The sequence below is a fragment of the Papio anubis genome, chromosome 19 (genome assembly GCF_008728515.1).
Source record: "Papio anubis isolate 15944 chromosome 19, Panubis1.0, whole genome shotgun sequence".
NCBI classification, from domain to species: Eukaryota; Metazoa; Chordata; class Mammalia; order Primates; family Cercopithecidae; genus Papio; species Papio anubis.
Window position 1 is genome coordinate 51,456,092 of NC_044994.1, and position 25,898 is coordinate 51,481,989.

At 42.0% G+C, this 25,898-nt stretch overlaps 1 protein-coding gene across 28 annotated transcripts in view; it reads left to right on the forward strand.

The window, feature by feature from the left end:
* The window catches only part of ZNF532 (zinc finger protein 532), a 127,752-nt gene that overhangs the window by 81,865 nt on the left and 19,989 nt on the right, over positions 1–25,898 (forward strand). For 17 of the 28 annotated variants that reach the window (XM_031658866.1, XM_031658872.1, XM_031658862.1 and 14 more), the window contains 2 exons: positions 5,938–6,100; positions 11,482–11,763. The exons of 2 other annotated variants lie outside the window; for them this stretch is intronic. In XM_031658866.1, the coding sequence (XP_031514726.1) occupies positions 5,938–6,100; positions 11,482–11,763 (445 nt within the window). Of the gene's footprint in view, positions 1–5,937; positions 6,101–11,481; positions 11,764–25,014; positions 25,133–25,355; positions 25,462–25,898 lie in introns of all 28 variants that reach the window. 9 more of the 28 variants (XM_031658877.1, XM_031658875.1, XM_031658874.1 and 6 more) reach the window with 3 other exon arrangements.

A 25,898-nucleotide genomic window follows, 5' to 3' on the forward strand; every position in this document is an offset into this window, starting at 1 on the left:
CTCCCCTCCCTCCCTCCCTCCCTCCCTCCCTTCCTTCCTTCCTTCCTCAGTTCTTTAACAAGTGCAAGCCTAAAAATAGGTACTGTATTTTAAATTATAAAAGTGAAACAAATTTATAGAAGTGGTTAACAAAACTCCAAAGCCAGTGAAAGATAAGTTAATCGCATGGATTCAGTGTGAGGGCTAGTCTGGCTGCCTGGAGCCCTCACCCGCAGCCTGGCTGTGGCAATGGGGGCTGCTGCACCAGCTCTGTTGGGCCTAGTAGGCCTGTACTGCAGTGTGCCCGAGATAACCCTCCCTCACCCCCTTTTCCAATTAAAGCTAAGGTAAAAGCTTTCATCCTGTGGCTGTTTGGCCTACATTTGACCCAAAGATTTCTTTTGGCATTAAATCCATCTCTATCCTGTTTACGTTAGTCCAGAATGACTAAGTAGTCCCAGCTCAGGCACTGAAATCCCCCTGCAGTATTTGTTTAACAGGTGGTTATACAAATGACGTAAATTTATGCAAATGATTTGCATTAATTTTTTAAATGATCAGTGTTAAAATAACCTCTCACCCGTTTTTCTTAGAGAACATATGGATGTGTGAAAATATACCCGTGAAGTCCCATAGTCCCAGCATCCCAGTTCAAAAAGCATGGCACGCGATTTTTCTTTGATTTACTGTGTTTACTGTGTGCTGGGTACTGTTGCAAGCACTTTGTTTCTTGTTTTCCAGTGGGTGGGCAGGCATAGTACCCTGCTGTTTAAAAGGAAACTTTGAGTACCCCTTAATCTTTTCTGGATAATTTGGGATCATTTTGAATGTCTATTACTGTATCTCTTTTTTTTTTTTTCCTTTTTTGAGATGGAGTCTCGCTGTGTTGCCAGGCTGTGGTGCAGTGGCGCAATCTTGGCTCGCTGCAACCTCCGACTCTCTGGTTCAAGCAATTCTCCTGCCTTAGCTTCCTGAGTAGCTAGGATTACAGGCATGCGCCACCACGTCCAGCTAATTTTTGTATTTTTAGTAGAGATGAGGTTTCGCCATGTTGGCCAGGATGGTCTCGATCTCCTGAGCTTGTGATCCACCTGCCTCAGCCTCCCGAAGTGCTGGGATTATAGGTGTGAGCCACCACGCCTGGCCTGTATCTTATGGTAATGAAGTTTTGTGTCTGCTTCTATTTTTTCCTTGACTGCTGATTAACAGCAGTTTCTTTTGCTATGCCTTCCATTTATTGGCAATGTCTAAATGTATGTAAGTGGAGAAATGAGAACTTCAAAATAAGAATTGTATAAGAGACAGAGTTTTTGAACATGTTCCTAAGAAGTAAAACATGCAAAATTAGAATAGAGGCATGAGAGAGGAGTATGGAGTCAGAGGAAGCTGAATTTGAACCTTGACCCTGAAATCTGTTTAACACCAAGCAGATTATCTAGTCTCACTAAGTACTGGTGTCCCATCTGTGAAATGGCAGCAGTGTCATCTACCTAACCGGGGCTGTGGGGATTAGGTATATGATGTGGAGGATGGTGCTTTGCCCCTAGCTGGATTCAACTGATGGTAATGTAGGAGGCTTATGGCAGCAATTTCAAAGCTTGGAGTCTTTTATTTGTTTGTTGTGACACCTGTTTGAAGTGTTTTGGAGAGTTTGTTGCTGTAAATTTGACCTCACTGACTATGGGTATTTGGTTTTAGCTTTTTATTCTTTTCTCTTTCTCCTTCCTTTCCCCTTCCTCCTCTCCTCCTCTCTCTCTCTCTTCCCTCTTCTCCCTCCCCTGCTGCCTTCGTTGTGGTGTAGTCACCCTGCTACTCACCCAGTCTTGCATTTAGGATTAGGTCCAGACTTCCAGGTTTGGCCTTCAAAGCCCTGCACAACTCTAAAGCACCCTCTGTCGCCACTCCCACACCCCTGGGAGCCCAGCCACACTGGGATTCTCACTGTTTCCCAGCAAACCGTGCCCAGTAGACCCCTGCTTTTGTGCAGACTGGTCTCTCTATCTTGAATGCCACCCCTCCTCTCTGCCTGGCAGCTGGTCTCCCTGGGGATTTTCCATTTTCGTTGGAGTGTTTGCTCCATCCTCAGATTCTGCTCCTAAAAGACACGTCTGTGAGGTTTGTCATATTTGGACTTCAAAAAAAAAAAAAATCAACTGCAGTTTTTAATGGATTTTATCCTACAGAAAAAGCTGGAAGAACATGGAGAGAACGCGTGCATCTTTTCCCCCCAGATTGCTCAGTTGTTAGCGTTGCAATCATTGGTCTGTCTTCTTCCCTGCTTTGTATTTAGGAGGAAAGGGGAACCATGATGTAAATACTTTGGTGTGTTCTGGTCCCTTCCACAAAAGGAACTTGTGTAAATAACCTCCATGCAGCGGCCCCAGTCAGGAAGTCTGTTGATTATAATACAGTCCAGTTCGTTGACTTCATCCAGATTCCTCCCAGTTGTTAGACGTGTCTTTCTCCTCTCTGGTCCGAGATCTTATCTGGGTGTACATTTTGGATTTACTTGTGCTGCTTTATCAGTGTCCTTCCGTCTGAAGCAGTAGTTCAGTGTCCCCTGCTCTCATGTGTTTGGCCGTCTAAAAGGGGACCCAGGCCTCTCCTGTGGCTGACCCTCACTTGGGCTGTCACTGCGGTCTCATTGCTGGACTTGGGCATGTGCTCTTGGTGGCAGTGACCGGCCTGTGATGCCATGCTTTTCTCAAAGGATCACTGTGGAGGCAAGAGCGACGTCCACCTATCCTACAAGGTAGTGGTGATGCTGCCCTTCATCATCAAGGCAAGGCAGTGTCTGCCCGGTTTCTCCATTGTAAAGTCACCATTTTCCCTTTTATATCTGTTCGTATTTTGTTGGGAGGGATTCTAATATTACACCAACAACCAGCTCCTCAGCCTCCTCAGAATGATACCTACGTAAATAGATGGTCTCCTGTTTTACACTTTCTGTTATTAAGACAGCACATCCAAACAACAGAATCCCTCCCCAGAGGAATGTAGCATGAACAAAATGAGTTGTGGCGTTGCTTGTGAAATCATGATTTCTCAAAATGTGAAAATTGAGTTTTTGAGGTGGAGTCTCGCTCTGTCGCCCAGGCTGGAGTGCAGTGGCGTGATCTTGGCTCACTGCAAGCTCCGCCTTCCGGGTTCACGCCATTCTCCTACCTCTGCCTACTGAGTAGCTGGGACTACAGGCGCCCACCACCACGCCTGGCTAATTTTTTTGTATTTTTAGTAGAGAAAGGGTTTCGCCATGTTAGCCAGGATGGTCTTCATCTCCTGACCTCGTGATCCGCCTGCCTCGGCCTCCCAAAGTGCTGGGATTACAGGCGTGAGCCACTGCGTCCAGCTGAGTTCTGAGCAGTTTCTTAGCCTAGCTAGTAAATCTGAGTTCTTTTCTTGAAGCTATCTTTTTTTTTTTTTTTTTTTTTGAGATGGAGTCTCGCTCCGTCGCCAGGCTGGAGTATAGTGGTGTGGTCTCAGCTCACTGTAACCTCTGCCTTCTGGGTTCAAGCAATTCCCCTGCCTCAGCCTCCTGAGTAGCTGGTACTACAAGTGCACACCACCACGCCCGGCTGATTTTTTTTTATATTTTCATAGAGACGGGGTTTGACGATGTTGGCCAGGTTGGTCTCTATCTCCTGACCTGGTCAAAGTTCTGGGATTACAGGCATGAGCCACTGGGCCCGGCCAAGTCTATCCTTTTAAAAAAAATTGTCCTATGCCAACTACAGAAAAAACAGGAAATAGAGACAAACAAAGCAATAAAAATACATATACTATTATCCAGCAGACATGACGACAATCCTATGCCTTCTCTTCCTTTTCTATGCCCTTTAAAAAATGTGATCACATCATACATTGTCTTGTTATCTTCTGTTTCAATTTGCGTGAAAATCTTTCCATGCCATTGGTATAGCTCTGTGACATAATTTTAAAAAATCTTCATATAGTTTTCTTTCTTTCTCTTTTCTTTTCTTTCTTTTTTTTTTTCTTTTGAGACATAGTCTTGCTCTGTTGCCCAGGCTGGAGTACAGTGGCATGATCTCAGTTCACTGCAACCTCCACCTCCTGGGCCCAAGCAATTCTTGTGCCTCAGCCACCCAAGTAGCTGGGACTACAGGTGTGCGCTCCCACGCCTGGCTAATTTTTTGTATTTTTAGTGGAGATAGGGTTTTGCCCTGTTGCCCAAGCTGGTCTCAAACTCCTGAGCTCAGGCAATCCACCCGCCTCAGCTTCCCAAAGTGCTGGGATTACAGGCATGAGCCACCAGCCGGCCTAGTTTTCTGTTTAACCATTTATACTCTTGGGCATTTGGGCTGTTCACAATACTAAGCAGTTTCAAACAGGGAGAAAGTGAACATCTTTGTCACACCTGCTACAGTTAATGATGACACATGATTAGTGTACAACATTGTGCTGCAGTGTACGATCCTGAAAACCTCGTCTGCTCCTCAGCACCCCCGCCCCCAAGGGTACTTGTGCTCTGCAGTAAAGTAACATCTGAAGACCTTTAAAAAACAGGCCAATCCAGTTAAACTTATAAATCTTATGGGGGAAAAAGAGAAAAAAGTCACAGGAAGGGGAGCATCACACACCGGGTCCTATTGTGGGGAGGGGGGAGGGGGGAGGGATAGCATTAGGAGATATACCTAATGTAAATGACGAGTTAATGGGTGCAGCACACCAACATAGCACATGTATACCTATGTAACAAACCTGCACGTTGTGCACATGTACCCTAGAACTTAAAGTAGAATTAAAAAAAAAAGAGAGAGAGAAAAAAAGTTAAATCTGTAATTTTGGACAGAGAATTGCACAGTGAGGTTTGAAGCTATGTAGGCCCTGAGAGAGGGAAGGCACGTGGTTTAGGAGGCATTCCTTTCTTCAACTTTGCCGTAGGAATACCAGGTAAAACCTCAACTTCTCTCTCCTCCTTTCTGACCCTCACATCCAGTCGGCTTTTCTCTGACCTTTTCCTAAGTGGCTCTTTAGAATTCTTTGTGCCCATTCTCACAGTTCTCCAGACAAAATACAGATGCCTATAGGCCCTCCCCTGTGCACCAGGGTGACCCAGAGCAGTGACTAAAAAATGGTGACTTGCTGCCATCAGAACTGTTCACAAATGACCGATCACATCCATTGGAGGCAGAGGCCGGCGGCAGGGTAGACACAGCCCTTTACCCTCCCCAGACGTCTCGTGCCCTCGTTTCAGTAGAGTGTGGATGGGCAGGAAGGATATTATGTTCAGAAGGTTCAGGTCTGCTGAATTCATTTGAGGAGGCTGCTTGTTAGTAACATATTAGTCATGGAAATAGTTTGTAGGAGACAAGTGAATATTTTAAATCATTCAAAGCATAAGAAACATTCAAGCATTGTTGAAATAACAGTAGTATCGATTTTATTTTCTGTTTCTTGATTTTAGTGTATATTTGTTTACTAGCGTAGGGCTTCCTGTGTTAAGAACAGGTATAGAAATATTGACATTCAAGTGTAAAATTGCTACTGACTCTAAATGGAAACTTTGGAGTTGAGTAGTCCTATTTAGTTTATTAATCAGATTAACATTCTTTTCCAAGTTAGGGTATCATCATTGCCTGGTCTGATCTTAAAAAAAAAAACTTAAAAAAGCATGCTTTTGCTCTGTGTTAAAGTAACATGAAGACTTTGTGCAAACATGTGCCAGTTATAGATTTGTGAGTAGTAAAATGGTCATTAATTTAGATTTCTAAGTAAATGTAGCCAAATACATCTTTACTCAAAATGTTAAGGTTGATCTATGATTGAGTGATGCCAGTTGTCTTCAAAAGTTTGTTCAAAGCTAATTGTTGTTCTATTTATTGTGTTTGTGTGTTCTCAGTGTGCCTCTGCCTCCCGAGTTCTTTAGCTATAAAATAGCAGCTCCTTTGACTTAAAACAGGCTGACTGACATGATCTCGCTGCACTCTTCTGTTTTAGAATAATATATAAGTGTTCCATGTGCGACACTGTGTTCACCCTGCAAACCTTGCTGTATCGCCACTTTGACCAACACATTGAAAACCAGAAGGTGTCTGTTTTCAAGTGTCCAGACTGTTCTCTTTTATATGCACAGAAGCAACTTATGATGGACCATATCAAGGTGTGTGTGCGTCTAACCTCTCCTTTAAATGAATTGCAGATCCATTCACTGGTCATAAATCAAGGCTGAGCTGCAGGTGACTCTAAAGCACGCCTCACTGTCGAGGGAAGGGATGGATGCTGGTCGTTGTCAGTGAGCAACTTACGTGCTGTCATCGTGTGTTCACTTGACTGTGGGGTGCTTTTCATTCAGGAATCCTGATCTGCCTACCAAAAGATTCGTGAAAAGGAATCAATGCCTGCCCTGATGTTAAGAGTAAAAAAGTACTAGGGTTTTTTTTTTCTTTCTTTTTCTTTTTCTTTTAATATGTGAAAATGATAACTGTAAAGTTTTCCTTTCTTTTCTTTTCTTTTTTTTTGAGAGAGAGTGAGTCTCCCTCTGTCTCCCAGGCTAGAATGCAGTGGCACGATCTTGGCTCACTGCAACCTCTGCCTCCCAGGTTCAAGTGATTCTCCTGCCTCAGCCTCCCGAGTAGCTGGGATTACAGGTGTGCACCACCACACCCGACTAATTTTTGTAATTTTTGTATTTTTAGTTTCACCGTGTTGGCCAGGCTGATCTTGAACTCCTGACCTCAGGTGATCTGCCCGCCTTGGCATCCCAAAGTGCTGGGATTACAGGCATGAGCCACCATGCCCCGCCGAAGTTTTCCTTTTCTTGGGAATTCAGTATTGTATAATACTTAGAAACAGACAAGGGCTGTGATGAATTATGCTAATTCATACAAATATTGGTATATTTAGAAAAATGAAGGTTTTTTCCCTTGAAATTATTTAAGCAGTTAGGTTTGCATTGTAATTATTGCCCCTAAACCTTTTAGTTTCGTTTTTTTTTTTTTTTTTTTTTTTTCTTTTCTGTAAAGATTGCATTATAAATGGACTGTTAAATATCTAGGATATAGTATGGTACCTGGCACCTAGTGGTGTTCAGTTAATGAAATGGATAAATATCCAGTGTGGTCTATTTTACTCTCCAACCCCCAAAAGGGGCACAGAAATCTATTTATAGCCTTTTAAGCTTACTAAATCCAGTGCTTAGTTCTAGCTGCTTAACTGTCCACTGTAATATGTTAAGCATTTTTTTTTTTCCTTGTGTGATTAGGAGATAATATCCATTGGCTTTCAGAGATTAAAATGACTTACTTTTTAAACAGAGAAACAAGAGACCTCATATTATCAGGAACTCAATCTCTTTCTTTTAGTTTTGCTCTTTTAAAAATATATTATACAGGCTGGGCACAGTGGGTCACACCTGTAATCCCAGTATTTTGGGAGGCCACAGTAGGTGGATCACTTGAGGCCAACATGGTGAAACCCCATCTCTACTAGAAATACAAAAATCAGCTGGATGTGGTGGTACATGCCTTGTAATCCTCGCTACTTGGGAGGCCGAGGCAGGAGAATCACTTGAACTCAGGAGGCAGAGATTGCAGTGAGCCGAGACTGTGCCACTGTACTCCAGCCTGGGTGATAGAACAAGACTCCGTCTCAAAAACAAACAAAAAATTATACAAAAAAGTTCAGTTTGAAGAGCAAGTAAAGTCCCTGAATTATTCTGGTCTCATGTCGGCTAAATGCCTGGATTATGAATCCTTGACAATTGCTGTATTGAACATATGTGAGTTCATGTAGAGTAATTGCTTAATGCAAATGAACATCTTGGAGATTGTCTCCTTCTAGGCAAGGTGAAGATAGTGATGGTGATGGCATTACTCAGGTGAATAAAATGCATGGGAGATGCCTTTCATCATTCTCACTTGAAGTATAGTAAAATCCTCTTAAGATACTTTAACTATTTTAGCTAAAATCACGTAATTATTTTGATAGTAAATATCTATTTAATGAAACATCAAGAAGAATTTAAAATTGCTTTGAAAAATTTAGGGATGTTGGAATTAGACCAAAATATTTTAACATACTATATGTGTGCCCACAACAAAAAAAGAAATGAGCAGTTGCTTCTTAAGAGGCTTTTAAGGCATTTGCTTTCTGGAACTCATCTTTGCATCTGGAAGTCGGGTCATCAACTTTGTGGTTAGGGTCTTCCTTGTGTTAATAGTGAATTTGGAGGAATACAAGGTTACAAGAAATAGAAACTGAAGAGGAGTGGTAAAATGCTGTGGCCACAAGGAGGAAATAATTGTTTTTATTAATCTGAACCTATGCAAGACACATGATATGAAAACAGTGGGAATAATCACTTATGTTCTCATTTCATGTATGTTCTATGCATTTAAAAATATCCTGCATTTATATGTTTGGGGATGGGTAAGCATAGTTTTAAAGACATATTGGTGTGTTGTTTTTTTTTTTTTTAATTTTTAAGATGATCTATTTTAGCTCTTTTTATTTATTTACATTGCCTGTGCCTGTTCTGTGCAGTTTTTCATGAGGAAGGAAGAGGAAGTAGAACAGGCACAAGTTTTCTCCACATACATATTCACTTAAAGATGGGGCCTTATTTGCCCAGTTAATCCAATTTGTGTCATTTTCTTCTCCTACCAAAATATAAACTTATTTACTTTGTAGGACCTCCATGTTGCCATTTGTATTTAAAGTAAACTTTCAAGTTACAAACATTCGTTCAAATTAATTATTGTTATAGGAGCTAAGGAAAAATCCATTTGAAAAGAAATAAGTTGTTTCTTTATTTTAAAATGACAATATGAATGAATGAATGAATGAATGAGGCAGGTCTTGCCATGTTGCCCAGGCTGAATGTCTAGTCTCAAGTGGTTTTCCCACCTGACCTTCCAGAGCATCGAAATTATAGGTGTGAGCCACCATTCCCAGGTATTTGCTTTTCAGAGTCTTTTTTTTTTTTTTTAAGGTAAGGTCTCACTCTGTTGCCCAGGTTGGAGTGCAGTGGCATGATCAGGGCTCAAGGCAGCCTCCACATCCTGGGCTCAGGTGATCCTCCAACCTCAGCCTCCCAAATAGCTGGGACTACAGGCATGTCCACCACGCCTGGCCAGTTTTTGTATTTTGTATTTTTTGTAGAGACAGGGTTTCACTGTGTTGCCCAGGCTGGTCTCAAACTCCTGGGTTCAAGTGATCCTCCAGCCTTGGCCTTCTGAAGTACTGGGATTTACAGGCCTGAGCCACTGCACCTGGCCTTAATAGTCTTAATTTTACTTACAATGTAACTTGTTGCTTCTTTTCTGTAATTTCTATAGCACTTTAAGGTTATCTTACAGAAGAATACTTTAATACTTTATCCTTTCGTCAGCTTATCAGTTAGTAAAAATGCATTTGCCTAGAAACTTACAAAAAGTTACTAGAGGGATTTAGGTTTTGTTTTCTTTAGGTTTTAAATGTCAAAAATAGAAAAATTTTGCTTCTTTTTTGAAAAAGAGCAATCAAACACAGAAACCTTCTACCCTGCATGGTGGGCATGAAGCAAGGCATAGTTTTTGGCTATCAAGAAATCATGTCTTGCTCCAGATTTTCTCTTTGCAAAGAACATGGTTAGACATCCACCTCAGCCCGGCGTGCCTCTGTGTTTTTTTTGTTTTGTTTTGTTTTTCTTTTTTGAGACGGAGTCTCACTCTGTCGCCCAGGCTGGAGTGCAGTGGCGTGATCTCCGCTCACTGCAAGCTCCGCCTCCCGGGTTCACACCATTCTCCTGCCACAGCCTCCCGAGTAGCTGGGACTACAGGCGCCCGCCACCACGCCTGGCTAATTTTTTGTATTTTTAGGAGAGACGGGGTTTCACCATATTAGCCAGGATGGTCTCGATCTCCTAACCTCGTGATCACCTGCCTCAGCCTCCCAAAGTGCTGGGATTATAGGCGTGAGCCGCTGCACCCGGCCCGCCTCAGCCCCTGGTTTATGGGCCACTTGTGCTGTTGCCTGTTTGGGTAGACCTTGAGACTTCAGCCAGTGAGAAGATGATAGAACCCCTGTTTCCCTCTGGGGGAAAATGGTGTTGAAGAAGGTTAGCTAGTTCTTGGCACTGTTTAGAGAAGACCTTACCTTGAGAAAGTGTGATGGAGAGTGTCCTGAAGGAATGGCTGGCTTAAACATCCAAGAAGGAATGTGGAGCTGAGGTCTTTCAGCGTCAGTTTCTGTGACCCAGGGAAACTCGGATGTGTGGAAAGCCTCTTAGGAAAGATTTTTCATGTTGTCTTTCTGTAGGTTCAGGAATTCATGGTTTAACTGCAAGCCTGACTGCTAGTAAGAAGAGACGGCCCTATTCAAAGATAAATTTTATATTGTATACAGAGGCAAAGATTTTAGTTTTTGCTCTCCTCCACCCTCTTTTTTTGTTTTTGTTTTTAGTTTTTGAGACAGGGTCTTGCTCTGTTGCCCAGGCTAGAGTGCAGTGGCGTGATTATAGCTCACTGTAACCTTGAACTTCTGGGCTCAAGCAGTCCTCTTACCTCAGCCTTCTGAGTAACTGGAACTTCAGGCATGCACCACCATGCCCGGCTATTTCTTAATCTTTTTGTAGAGATGGGGTCTCTCTATTTGCCCAGACTGGTCTCAAACTCTAGGTCTCAAGTGATCCTCCTGCCTTGGCCTCCCAAAGTGTTGGAATTATAGGGGTGAGCCACTGCATACACCCCATCCCTCTGTTTTTATTCCATGCTTTTAGAATACAAAACGAAAACCAAAGTGAGCTGGTCTTTAGAATCAAATTGCACTAATTTTACCCTTTTCAAATTTGAAATCCAGTGAGTTTAAGTTGAACATGGCTGTTCGTGGCTATTATGTTGATGAAAATAGATAGCTAAGCAGTGTAAAAAGACGTGAGTATCTAATGTGTGTAGTTCTCAAGCCTGGCTGCCATCAGGAAGAAAGGATGGGTCGGGATAGGTGTAAGGAGATGAAAATTACTGACAAAACCCAGCAGAAACCCAGATTGTTACAAGTATTCCAAGAATGTGAAAGGCGTGAAAAGAAAAAGGCTTGCTATTTACTAACGTGTTGATCTTAGATGTTTGCTCAAGTCAGTTTGTTCTAGTTGAATTCCTAATAATGTATTAGCCTATTTAAACATTTCCAGGCCGATGAGAAAGGAGAGGGTTGTTCTGAAATGGTTGGTTGTAGAGAGGCCTCACTCTGGGTTGTTACAGGAGGCTAAAGTACCAGGATTAATTTGTGTTCAATACAGAGGTCTTTCTTTAAAGAATTTTAAAATGGTATAAATGTATAGGCCTTTAAAAAGCGTTTGGAAAGAGAAATACATAACTTGTAACAGACTTTTATCTCTTTTGAAGTGTATATTTAGCTTAGGTTTTTTTCTTTATATATTAAGAAATACTTCTGAATGAATATAAAATGGTATTGAAATGTGTACCACGTGTTAAGATAGCATACTTGTGCTTTCTTTTAGTGTTGTGATTTGTGATAGCTATTTCTTTTCTTTTTATAATGTAGTCTATGCATGGAACATTGAAAAGTATTGAAGGGCCTCCAAACTTGGGTATAAACTTGCCTTTGAGCATTAAGCCTACAACTCAAAATTCAGCAAATCAGAACAAAGAGGACACCAAATCCATGAATGGGAAAGAGAAATTGGAAAAGAAATCTCCATCTCCTGTGAAAAAATCCATGGACACCAAGAAAGTGGCCAGTCCTGGGTGGACGTGTTGGGAGTGTGACCGCCTCTTCATGCAGCGAGATGTGTACATATCCCACGTGAGGAAGGAGCACGGGAAGGTCAGTAAAGAATGAAAGCTGCTCCGGGTGAGTGCAAGAGAGGGCACTGGACTGGCAAGCTTCCAAGATGTGGGCTCTTGGCTTGGCTCTCTCAGTAATTAGTGGTGTGACCTTAAAAATCACTTGGTGTCTCTGTGTCTCAATTCTTTATCTGTAAAATGGACCTTTCCAAATCCTTCAGTCTTTAGTTTTCCTAGTCATTGCCTTCACACGCACTCCTCCAGACTGGTGTGCATGAATGTGGTACGTTACCTACCACATTCATGTTTATAGCTTAGGAAAGAGAAATATAGTAAGCCAAGGTTAAAGGCATTTGAATTTACCTCTATCCCCGTACTAGCTAAGGGAGAAAGGAGCAGAGAAAGACAGTGGAAATGCTGAACACTGCCGGGAGCATTTATGTAACTTACATGATTCTTCCTTGAGTTTGGTAGTGGGAAGAGGAACCACATCCTTTTACTTCCAGTAGAAGCTCTGTAACTCAAGATTGCTGAAAAATCTGAGTCACATATGTATATCCTTTCTCTTATAAATAGTATATGTCTCCCACTGATAAGAAATTTTAAAAATACTTATGACTAGACCTAATAACATTAGCAAAATTATTTTTCAATATTATCTAATACTGTATTAAATACAATATTAGGCTGTATTGACATTTCCTGATTGTCTCAAAGTTGGTTTGTTATGGTCAGGATCCAAAAAGTCCACATATCACATTTGGTTGTTGGGTCATTATTTTACGTAGTCGTCCTTCCATTTTATTTTTTAATGTACGGTTGATTTCTTAGAAAAATTGGATTGTTTGTCCTATATATAGGTTGTCCCTCACTTTACTAGATTTGGGTAATTGCTACTTTTTTTTTCTAACTTGCTGACACTAGGAACCAACATGGAATTTGCTACTTTTTTTTTTTTTTTTTTTTTTTTTCTGAGAAAGTGTCTCACTTTATCGTCCAGGCTGAAATGCAGTGGCATGATCTCGGCTCACTGCAACCTCTGCCTCCTGGGTTCAAGCAATTCTCGTGCCTCAGCCTCCCAAGTAGCTGGGATTACAGATGTGCACCACCACGTTCAGCTAATTTTTTAATATTTTTAGTAAAGATGGGATTTCACCATGTTGGCCAGGCTGGTCTTGAACTCCTGGTCTCAGGCAGTCCACCCACTTTGGCCTCCCAAAGTGCTGGGATTACAGGCATGAGCCACTGTACCCAGCCAGAATTTGCTACTTTTTGACACCGTTTAACTTGTTCCTCTTTATCTCATATTCCTGGAATTTTGATTAGATTTGAATTTTTTAGATAAGCCTATGTCAGGTGGGCATGGTGGCTCATGCCTATAATCCCAGCACATTGGGAGGCCGAGGCAGTTACTTGAGGCCAGGAGTTCCAGGGTGCAGTGAACCATGATCATGCCACTGCACTCTAGCCTGGGCGATAGAGCAAGACCCTGTCTCAAAACCAAAAAACAAAAGAATATGTCATAGGTGCTGTATTCTTTTTGTATTTCATCATGAGGAACATAATACCAGCTTGTCTCATTTGTAGTCCTAATACTGAGATTGATTAGTGGGTTCAGATACATGACATTTTTAAAGAAAGTCATCTTAGTGCTTTAACTTAAGCCAATAGAACAAAATAGTCATGCATAGTGAGCCTTTATAGAGAGTACATAGGAATTGTTTTGTAATTAGTATACACTACATCCTTGAGAAGTTTGTTCTAGCAAATGTGCTAAGAACTGTTCTATAATCTCATTTATTTGTACTACTTGTTTGAGGTACTCATGAAACTGACATGTTTTACTTTGTGATTATCCAAATGGCCTGTGAACATGGCTGGATCACAATGTTCGCAAATTGTAAAAAGATGTTTTTATTGTATTTGGTCTCACTACAGTATGTCTTGATATAAAAAGTAGTTACTTACAGAATATATTTGGCTTTAGTGGCACGTTGCTTATTTAATCATCTTAGTCTTAGGCTTTCCTGCTAGCATTGTACAGTGTTCATTGTAAATACTGGGTAGTTTTTAAGGAGCAATACTTTAATAATCTACAGTATAAATACACTGCCAGGGGTGCTGTCAGTCTGATGTGGTGGTTCTAGGAAGTCTTCACTTGGCACCCCTACCAGACTGCATAAGAGTCAAACAGGAGCTGGCCTTCGTCATCATCCGGTAGTCCAGTCCCTTCATTTCATGAGATTTCTGTAACTATCTTGTAACATTTCAGAACTCTTTTCCTTTTTTAAAAAAACTATCTTTATCTTACATAAGAGATAATGATTAGATCTAGGATATAAGAGGAGGAGATGATTTCAAAAAAGTTGGTGGGATGAAATGTAACTCTGATTGAAAGCCTTTGCTCTGGACCTGCACAGAGATCCCACTCTGAATTGCATGTGTGTGCATGCTTGTGCCCTTGGTTTTGATGGAGATGTTCATCAGAATGGAAATGTTTGGCTTAGTAGGATTTTAGGATTAGCTTTGAAGGAGTTGAGGCCCTGCCTTTGGAATAAGGCACATCAGATTATATTGTAGTTTCAATCCTGTTCCCTCAGCCTCCTGAGAGAATGAAGGAGATGAGTGGGCAAGGAGAGGGGAGGAGCGTCTTCATTAGCTAGTGAAATGGATGGTGTTGAATGCGAGAGTTCCACCACGCCAAATCATACTGGAGCACCCACTTCCAAACACCCCTCTACAAGCTTCTTTTACCTATCTCCATTCATTTCTCCTTTCCTAGAATACTCAAGTCACCCAGACTTCAAAGCCCCTGTGCTGTCTTTTCTCTGTCTTCCTTCAGACAACCAGGCAAGCACCTTGCTGTCTATATCTTTCCTTCCCATTTACCCTGGGCTTGCCACCTTATCACTGAACCCAGTTCTCTGGTGACCCCTTTGTTGTTAAGTCTGTTGGACGTGTTCCTGTCTTTACCTCCACTCACCTCACAGCAGTATTTCACATGATTAGAAGTTCTTTCTAAAAGCATTTTCTACCCTTATTGGGAATACCACTCTCTCCTGGGTTCTCTCTCCATTACTGGAATACCCATCAGGTTTCTGTCCTAGAAACATTTAACCTTCTCTTGGGAAAATTCAACCACTTTTATAACTTTGCTACTCGTGAACAGTATATATACGGATAGCACCCACATCTGTGTCTCCATTTTAGTTGAAAAGTATTTCTTGAATTAATAGACCAAAAATGAGTTCTAATTTGGAAGACATCTAACTCCTCTTAGACTTAACCTCCTCTTCTTTAAAATGGTTACATGTTTAGTGATCTTCCAGTGTCCTGTGTTTAAGTACCTAGAGAACTGTATATGAGGTGATAAGTATTCTCTAATCCTTATGGGCTTAAGATGTAATATCAATATGAAATACACTATACACATATAAGGGATCAAAAATTATATTTGGCTAAAGGTCTCAGGAGAGAATACATTTTTACTTCCACCAGCCCAGAAGTTACTGTAAAGATCCAAATGTATTGGATTACCCAATGAAATATTATTATGCATTATGATAAATATGTCAGTGTTCTGAACCAGTGAACTTTGAATGTATACTTGATTTTAGTATCATAATTATGACTTAAAACACATATATAAAAAATATAACTTGAGGAATAATCTAAATGCATTCTGCCAACCACAGTACAGTCATTAGTGTTATTGCTTCTAGTATGATTATTATTTTGATAAGGTTTGGAGTAAATATTTCAGGTTAGGAGTAAATTTAACTGGCATAAGTTAAAAATTTATGTCAAAATATTATAATTCACTGCTACTCATTTTAAATGGCTGTTTTGGTTTCGGTAATTGTTTTTGACCTTTCTTCCCCTTCTCAGTTCCCATCCAGAACTTTACTAAAAAGAAATATTTTGTATACAGTTCCATTTATTAAGTAAAGATATTCAGTAGCTTTGTCTTTAAGATTCAGAACTGGCCGGGCCTGGTGGCTCACACCTGTAATCCCAGCACCTTGGGAGGCCAATGCAGGCAGGCGATCACTTGAGGTCAGGAGTTCGAGACCAGCCTGGCCAACATGACGAAAACCCATCTCTACTAAAAATACAAAAATGAGCCAGGCATGGTGGTGGGTGCCTTGTAATCCCAGCTACTTAGGAGGCTGAGACACGAGAATTGCTTAAACCCAGGAGGCAGAGGTTGCAGTGAGCCGAGATTGTGCCACTGCATTCCAGCCTGGGCAACAGAGTGAGACTCTGTGTCGAAAAAGAAAAAAAAAAGATACCAAAACCTAGTTCTGGCTCTGCTAGTTATTCAGTAGCTTTTCTATGTCTCGGATGCTCTTTTTAAAAAATGAATTGTCGCAGGCCGGGCGCGGTGGCTGAAGCCTGTAATCCCAGCACTTTGGGAGGCCGAGACGAGCGGATCACGAGGTCAGGAGATCGAGACCATCCTGGCTAACACGGTGAAACCCCGTCTCTACTTAAAAAATACAAAAAAAACTAGCCGGGCGAGGTGGCAGGCGCCTGTAGTCCCAGCTACTCGAGAGGCTGAGGCAGGAGAATGGCGTAAACCCGGGAGGTGGAGCTTGCAGTGAGCTGAGATCCGGCCACTGCACTCCAGCCTGGGTGACAGAGCGAGACCCCGTCTCAAAAAAAAAAAAAGAATTGTCAGTATCCACTTTCAGTGGTTTTAAACTTTTTTCCAGTTATTTGTCGTAATCTAATATCAAGTCAAATACTTAAAAAAATTGACAGATATTCAGTGCATATTATTCAGATATTAAAGGCATAATCATCTTAAAACCTACAATTTGCTGAATTACTACTTTAGCTATTTAAACAAGAAAAATAGTTAAAGCAGCAGCATTTTAAGAAGTTCTTGTTACAGAAATTATATACAGAAAGCAGTAAAAAACTGATCAGTTTCTCTTTTTAAAGTTTTTTCTCAAATGCTTATGTATTGTCTAATTTTTATTGCACTTTCTAAAGTTGGTATTATTGTTTTGTTATGGCCAGATTTTAGCTGTCCTTGTAAATAGTGAAGTCTTTGAGGGCAAGTTGTATATCCATTTTATTATTACAGTCTTCTATGGCTTACAGCATTGTGCCTTGCAGAGTATCTCTGGGGTCACTGATTGAAGCAGTTCTCTTTAGATTGTTACTTGCACATATGGCAAGGGGCTTTGTGTTAGTCACAGATACACACAAGTTGCAGTCTAGGTTCAGGTACCTAACTAGCTTTCTAACCACAGAAATCCCCCTTGTAACTTCCTGCTTCCCCTTTGTAATTAATCTTGTGGGAAGATACTTTGACACTATGCATAGAACCTGTGTCTCATCATTTTTTCACTCACTAATCTGAACATCCATTCTTTATTCTTGCCTGCAACAGTACTTAATGTTGACTTTCTACTTCCATCACTTCTTCTGCATTTATTAGTTGGAACTCCACTGCAAAGATGAGCTCAGTTTTATATTTACAGCTGTATGCATTTATGAATGTTTATTTTATCCAGTGGGTTGGAATCCATTGCTATCATTATTATTATTATTATTTTTGCTTAAATGGTCCTAGATGTGGCCATTGGGAATTGCTTTCATTTGGCGCCTGTGTCTTCTGGACAAGCATCCTTTCTGAGGACTTTCTGGTGTCATAGTATGTTCCTGGTTCATCTTTTGTTTTCCCTGCCCTAGCCCTGCAGTCAACCATTTCTTCTGGGAGCCTGGATCTTTTTCTAGAGAATGATAGCAAACATATTTTAAAGAGGTTCTATATCTGTATTTTGATCATCACTTAGCATGGGAAACTATAATTGGGGAAATGGTAGGTAGAAGAAAGTAATAAGCTTCAAAGTGGCTCCTCAGTTATTTAGTGTGAGGTAGTGATGTATTTGGCTATTAATGGATTTTTATCAGATGCTTTGAGTTAAAATTAGAACGCACCAAAGCTTGTGAAATATATTCAAATATTGGAAGGTATATTTAATACAGACATTTTGTAGAATGTGAAGAAAGAGGACAGGCATAGGTCATTGTTTTCAGGAAAGTTATGTTTATATTTGGCCAAGAGAAGGCAAAGCTGTTTAATTCCTGCTTTGCTTTCTCCAACGAAAATGGAATCAGGGCCAGGTGCGGTGGCTCACGCCTGTAATCCCAGCACTTTGGGAGGCTGAGGCGGGCAGATCACAAGGTCAGGAGATCAAGACCATCCTGGCCAACATGGTGAAACCCCATCTCTACTAAAAATACAAAAATTAGCTGGGCATGGTGGCGGGCGCCTGTAATCCCAGCTACTCAAGTGGCTGAGGCAGGAGAATCGCTTGAACCCGGGAGGCAGAGGTTGCAGTGAGCCGAGATTGTGCCACTGCACTCCAGCCTGGGCGACAAGAGCGAAACTGCACCTCAAAAAAAAAAAAAAAAGAAAAAAGAAAAACAAAAGAAAATGGAATCACTGTGATTAAGGGTGAATTGATGTCCCAGAATGACAGCAAGCCTCTAAGAAATGGTTTAGCCAATATAAATAAGTTTGCTTTTCCATCTGTATCTGTCTGTCTGTCTTATATGTTTGTATGTCTCTCTCTCTGTCTCTCTCTCTCTCAACAGGGTCTCTATTGCCCAAGCTGGAGTACAGTGGTATGGTCATGGTTTACTGCAGCCTCGACCTCCCTGGCTCAAGTAATCCTCCCGCCTCAGCTTCCCAGGTAGCTGGGACCACAGGCATGGCACCACCGTGCTTGGCTAATTTTTTTTTTTAATTTTTGTTTTTTGTTTTTTTGAGATGGAGTTTCGCTCTTGTTGCCCGAGCTGGAGTGCAACTGCACAATCTCAGCTCACTGCAACCTCTACCTTCTGGGTTCAAGCCTCATTCTCCTGCCTCAGCATCCCCAGTAGCTGGGATTACAGGCACACACTGCCATGCCCAGCTAATTTTTGTATTTTTAGTAGAGACGGGGTTTCACCATGTTGGCCAGCCTGTTCTTGAACTCCTGACCTCGTGATCCACCTGCCTTGGCCTCCCAAAAGTGCTGGGATTACAGGCATGAGCCACTCCACTTGGCCTTTTGTATTTTTAGTAGTGATGGGGTTTTGCCATGTTGGTTGGCCAGACTTGTCTCGAACCCCTGACCTCAGGCGATCCACCTGCCTTGGCCTCCCGAAGTGCTGGCATGAGCCATTGTGCCCGGCCTGCTTGGCTGATTAAAAAAATTTTTTTTGTAGAGATGAAGTCTTCTGATGCCCAGGCTGGTCTTGAACTCCTGAGCTCAAGTGATCCTCTCATCTTGGCCTCCCAAAGTGTTAGGATTACAGGTGTGAGCCATTGCCCTGGGCCACTTTTCCATCTTTACATGGGGTGAAAGGAGATTGCAAATATATGCATGTCGTGGAGAATGAGCTGTGGCCAGATATCCTGCTTGTGTGAGAGGAGAAGGTTGCGTAGATTCTGAAGATTTCAGATAAAGTCTGTCTGAACTTACTGAGCGCAGCCATTTCAGAGAACAGATGGTGAAGTAGCTGGTTCCTGCCTGAGCACTGGGGAAAAGAACTAGGCGAAGACTAAAAACATGTGATTGCGGATCAATCTCCTTTTCTTTACAGAGGGACCAGTTGGTAGGTGGAATAACCCTCTGGACAGAAACTGGGTTTCAGCAAAACTGTTGACAGATGCTGTCTGTTCTGATACTGTACAGTGTAGTGCAGGAGGGCCTGGATGAAATACTGCATGGATAGCTGGCTCATGGCTCACTGCCTTGTTGGAGAGAAAGCTTCCATCTCGGATCAGATTTTCCTCAGTCTTTCTGAAGAGAAGCTGGGAGGGATTTTACAAGGCAGATCTTAAATGCAGAGCTTTTCACTTAACAACAAAAAATAAAAGTAGACAGATATTATGTGAGATAGATATGGCTAAGTTCTATGAAAAAGTATTCTGTCTTTATTTGACTGTTTTGCTACAACCCATCCTTTTTTGTGGCTGCTGAGGTAGCATTCATAGCAAGGAGAGCTAACACCCTTCCTTTGGCTTGGCAACATAATCTAGCTAGCGGTTCCCCAAATTGGAGTGTGCATCAGAATTAACTGGAGGGCTTGTTCAACTAGTTGCTGGCCTCCACCCCACAGCTTCTGATTCAGCAGGTCTGGGATGGAACCCGGTCATTTGCATTTCTGACAAGCCCCAGCTGATGCTGATGCTGCTCATCTTGGGACCATACTTTGCGAACTACTTGCTTAGTCTGTGTGGCAGTACAATCCCCCAAAGCCCATTGATTTATCCAATAAAAGTTCATTTCTTGCACATACAGAGTTTGCTATGCAGAGTTTGCGTTTCTCCGGGGCAGTCATCCCTTCCACGGTAACTCAGTGATCAAGGCTGTTTCTTTCAGCCCCATTGTCTTAACGTAGGTGTTACTGAAAAACAAACTGGAGAGTCATGCCTGGTCTTTACACGCCTGGTCATTCTGGGTGTGATGCACAACACATGTCATTGGCCAGAATGAACTATGTGAGCAGCCCCAAATATATTCCCCCGTGTACCGCAAAGGGGAGGGAATGACAAGTACTATTTGCCACCTGCAGTAAGGTGGCCACAGTGAATCTAAACGATGGGAAGGGTTCCATTGCACCAATTTAAGATGGATGCTGACAACTAGCAGAGGAGGGTAAGCAGAATGCTGAGAGTCCAGAAACAGTGGCAGGAGGAAGAGAGAAGTTGGGGTTAAAGGGAGCTTTGATAGCTGTCTTCAGATAGATGTCCTCTGTGTGAGGACCAGCATGTGATAATTCCAGACCAGCTGGGGCCATGCGTGAGTGAAATGTCTGCCTACCTGTTGCTGAAAGTATTCAGAGAGTGGCCAAATGCTCACTTGTAAAACAATGGAATAGAATGGATTCTAGGGTTGGCTGGGCACAGTGGCTCACGCCTGTAATCCCAACACTTTTGGGAGGCTGAGGTGGGTGTATCATTTGAGGTCAGGAGTTCGAGACTAAAATGGCCAATACGGTGAAACCCCACCTCATGATGGCAGGCATCTGTGTAGTCCCAGCTACTCGGGAGGCTGAGGCAGGAGAGTTGTTTGAACCCAGGAGGTATAGATTGCAGTGAGCCGAGATTGCGCCTCTGCACTCCAGCCTGAATGACAGAGCGAGACTGCGTCTAAAGCAAAAAAAATGGATTCTAGGGCCAATGTGACCTTTCTCCTCGGACACTGGAATGAAAGGAAACTACCAGTGGTAATCCATGTAGTAGCCATTGCTGGTGTGAGGTGGATATTTTAAACCAGTCACAGTCTAAAAGTCATTCCATGGACTAACCAAGTCTCTGTAGAAAGCATTTGGTTTTACAGTTAATCTACTTTGTGGATCAAACAGAACTTCTGGGAAGAAGTCCTTGTCTGCAGGAAGGCTGCGGGGGAGCAGTGAGCCTGACTCGGTGACTGCGCACGAGAATCACCTGGAGAGCCTACGGCCCAGCACACTTGTGCTCCTAGACTGTTTGAGACCGGGCACCACCAGGACGGACCCGGCCCCGGGCATTTTGAGACGAGTCTCGCTTGTCACGAAGGAGGTAGTGGCTGGATCTCTAGCTTTACTGTACAGCTCCTGGGCCTCCGGTTTCATTACGCCATTCTCCTGCCTCTAGCTCTCCGAGGCTAACTCCCCAGTGGCGCTTGGCATTTACTTCTGCTATTTTTGTATTTTGGGGAGGAGACGGGTTTCACTGTTAGCCCAGGATGGTCTCATCTCCTGGACTTCTCAGATCCCATCTCAGCCTCCCAAAGTGCTGGGATTACATTTGAGCCATCAAGACCTTGGCCGGCCCTGGCATTCCCAAAGTTTCCAGGATTCCGGGGTCAAGTGCAGGGCCGAGCACCTACAGCACCTTGGCTCCCCAGACCTGTCCTTGCTGCTGACGCTCATTGCTGGGCAGTCTCACTGTGGCTGCTGCAGCAACTGGCACACCTGCCGGGAGCTCTATGCCTCCTGGGGCTGGATCCCTGCTGCATTTTAGTCAAAGACTCCACCAACGCCTCACCTGGCCTGGAAGATCTACCCAATGTTCACTCTTGGTGGTGAAGGCAGGGGACACGACTCTCTGGACGTTAGAGATTACAGCATTAGTAAGTAGAGGAATAGCTGGGCCATAAGTCGGTTCGATATAATTTAAAGCCTGATTATAAATGATTTTAGGATGTCTTAATGTGATTTGGTGATTTGGAATACTTGCTATTCTGTAGCCTTTTCCATTCTGAAATTCACTTTCAGTTCACTCAGAGATGTAGGTGAGAGACAGACAGCAGTGGCAGTGAAGGAAAGTGGGAGAATGAAAGGATCAGAGTGTGGAGAGATGAGCAGGCCACTGAGGCAGGTGTGCTGTTGTTACTTTTGAAAAGAATTGCAAGGCAATCAGCTTGCATTTCCCAGTTTGGGACCACCATGCTTAGTCAGATTCACTGTGGAGCTTCACAGAGACTCTCACTTGCACAGTGTTTAAAAGAAAAGAAAAGTATATGTGTGTGTGTGTGTATGTATATGTATATAAATTTTTTAAGTGCCCACCTGGCCAGGTGCAGTGGTTCACGCCTGTAATCCTAACACTTTCAGAGGCTGAGGCAGCAGGACTGCTAGAGCCCAGGGCTTGAGGCCGCAGTGAGCCGTAGTCCTGTCACTGCACTCCAGTGTGGGCAACAGAATGAGACCCTTTCTCAAAAAAAAAAAAAAAAGAAAAATTTTTAGAAGTGCTCACCCACACAACCTGGAACCTAGCCGTGCGTATGAAATGTGTGGTAGGGCATAATTTCCCCTCTTAATCTCCCTGAAACTTCTTTAGAGAACTTTGTGAAATAAAGAAAACATTAATCTCCATGTAGTTTCTGTCTTCCTGCTGTACTGTGGTGATGGCCATTAGTTAAGGGGATGAAAATACTGAAATACTATCTAGTTTGCATAGTTCATTACCAGATGGTTTCATTTTCATTCTTTTACTGTTAGAGTTCATCCTGTCGTCATTAGGCATGCCTTACTACAAAGTCTCTTATTTAATCTAAATGTAGAGAGATAATAGATTTTTATCCTTCTAAAACTCATCTTTTAGCTATGGTGACTTTGACTTCCTGCCAAAATCCTGTTACCCCAGCAACAGGTAAAATTAAAAAAAAAAAAGTTTCTCCTATCTTTTTTGGCTTAGAACTTATTTGTGATCTCTCAAGGTTTTAGCAGAAGTATCTTTAAATCAGCTGCATGTTCTCTTCTATCTCTGGTTGACTGTTAGAGAATGATGGCTTTTCACTTGATTCTGCATTTGTGTCACATGTGATTAAAAGGCACATAAGTTAGAGTTTGTATATTCATGCTAGAAATGTACATCACTGCTGGCTTTATGAAACTTATTTTTCATCAGTTTTGGCCACTGGAATTGATATTTTGTGTGTGTGTGTGTGTGTGTGTGTATATATATATATATATATATTTTTTTTTTTGAGACAGAGTCTTGCTCTGTTGCCCAGGCTGGAATGCAGTGGCGTGATCATAGCTCATTGCAACCTCACACTCCGGGTCATGAGCAGTCTGCCAACCTCAGCCTCCTGAGTAGCAGGGACTACAGGTGACCACTGCTGTGCCCAGCTAATTTTTATTGATTTTCATTTTTTTGTAGGGAGTTGGGGGCAGAGGGAGTTGTCCGTCTTTGTTGCCCTGGCTGGTCTCAAACTCCTGGCCTCAAGTGATCCTCCAGCCTCAGCCTCCCAAAGTGCCAGGTTTACAGATGTGAGCCATCACACCTGGCCTATACTTTTATTATATTCTAAATATTTTTCTTATGTGTAATTATATGTATCTTATATATAATATATATTTCTTATACTATATAAATCTATAATTCTTTTTAATACCAATTTTATTTTTATTACAATTTATATTTTATTAGTTTATTTGATATTTTATTAATATGGTTTACTATATGTAGTTTTCTAAAGTTCTTCACTTGATTTAATAAAAACCTTTTTTTAATGTAAGGCTATAAATGTGTTGTAAAAAGGATGTTGAAAATACTTGGTTCAGAGCATATTAAAATACATATTGAACTACTGGTGATTTTGGTAGCTCTGGCTAAATTGGAAGGTGGGGTGTTAAGGATGCTGGGGCTAACCCTGTCTGAGGGATTACCCTACTTACTGTCTCATTGCAGCAGTCTCCTGAGGGGAGACAGTTACGAATCCCGCTTTCAGGTGAGGAAATGAAGCCTGAGAAAGGTTCAGTAACTTACCCCGGGGTTCTGCAGCCTGGCAGAAGCAGATTTCTAGCCTAGACTCCGCAGTTTGCACAGCATGAAAGCTGACATTTCAAAAGCTGCTTAATTTTAGTCTCCTTGAATCTTTCAGTATAGATGTGGGACAGTTAGAATATGACCTTCCATCCAGTTTTTATTGCTGCTTTTGATGTAGTCGTTTTCATTTAGGTGTTCGATCTTGGTTAAAGTTGGTTATGCCATCGTTAACTGGACATATGTGTGTAGTTCTGGAAGACTGAGTGTCGTGGTTTTACATTCCTTAGCTGGGGCCTGATGCTTTACTGGAATTACTTGCAGTTGCTGTTAACAGCACCATGGTGTTGTTAATTAATCGGGCAAATCTTCCTGCAGAATTATGAAATGTTTTAGAGTGGCTTGAATTTAGCAGTTGCCTGGGATGTATCTGGGGGCTGCATGGATTGTAGCAGGGCCTAAGCCTCATGAGGGACAGAGCCTCTTCCTGCAGAGTCTCGAAAATCTGGAGAAATGCACCAGAGAGAGGCCCCTTCTTGACTCCAGGAGTTATCTTAAAGCAGAGGCTCTCAAGGGAGAGAGCACAATTAGAATCAGGTTTTTTTTTTTGAGTCTGGTTGTGGGGGTTTGAGATGTGGAGAAGTGGGTAGGACCTGGGTAGGAGTGAAGTCTATTTTTAAATTTCTCTAGATAATTGTGTTACCTTCACACTCACATACGTTCCCTCCTACTCTCCTACCCTCTCTCTTCTCCTTGAGAAGTTCTGCTGTAAAGGGATTAAGCTGAGAGATCCGCTATTTAGGGGATTTTGCTCTTAATGCTGGAGAGTTTATAAAAGCTGCCTCACAGGAAGATGAGATTGGAGAAGAATTTCAGTTTAGGTGTTACATATTTTTAAGAATAGCTAGAAAAAACATGAATTTTTACTTTGGGTATTATCTTTCATTTAAAATGTTTATCTTAAAATTGCTTGCCTTGGTGTTTATAATTTGTTTCTAAATTATATTTTATAACTATTATGTGTTTTAGCAAACCTGTTTATTTTTGGATCATGAACAAGAATCTGGAAAGCCCCAAGCTTGCCCCAGTACCAGGCAATTTTCACTGAACTGAAACAAACTGAAAGATACAAAGAAGGAACCATAAGGTTTGCCCTCTTAAATTGAAAGAAAATGAAATGACGAGTGACCAGTTTCCATTTCTAAAATTTACTGATTATTTTTCCATTAGGGACAGAAAAATAAATCCTTTCAAGACAGACTAACACAGTGTTTTGAAAATGTGACACAAATAAGACTGTAAAATATTAGTCCACATCTTGTATATAGCCAGAAAGGGTGTTTTTATTTTCTTTTTTTTTTTTTTTTCAGGTTCTTATGAAGATGTGCTCTTTAGTGCGACGTGTTGGTGCCCGGTCAGATGTCTGTCTGTCGGAGGCATTTTTCTGTAAACTCACCCGAGGTTGCTATAAACAAGGTTGAAGGGCTATAAATGTGTATTTATATATGTCCCGTTATGTGGTCTGAGGAAAAAGCTGTGGCTTTATTAACCCTTGTTACGGTGTGCACCTTATGACACTGCATGAGAGTATATTAATGTACATCCCATTGGATATTAAGTATAAAAACCCCACATCGAACGATGTGCAATGAAATTATTAACACAAAGTAATAGTAAGGCAAAGGTGTTGAGTCCAGTAATCAGATCAGTGGGCTTCTTTCTGAAAGTCTGCTAGGATTTAGGGACTGGTGGTCCCAGGGGAGGGTCCCCAACAGAACCCATTGTCAGATAACAAAGCTTTCCCTGATAGATAGTGTGACTGTCATAGGCGGCCTTGGAGTCCTCCGTGATCTCACCCTGCCTCCTTTTCCACCCCTCCTCCCCCGGACCCCTGCCGATGCTTGTTCCAGCAA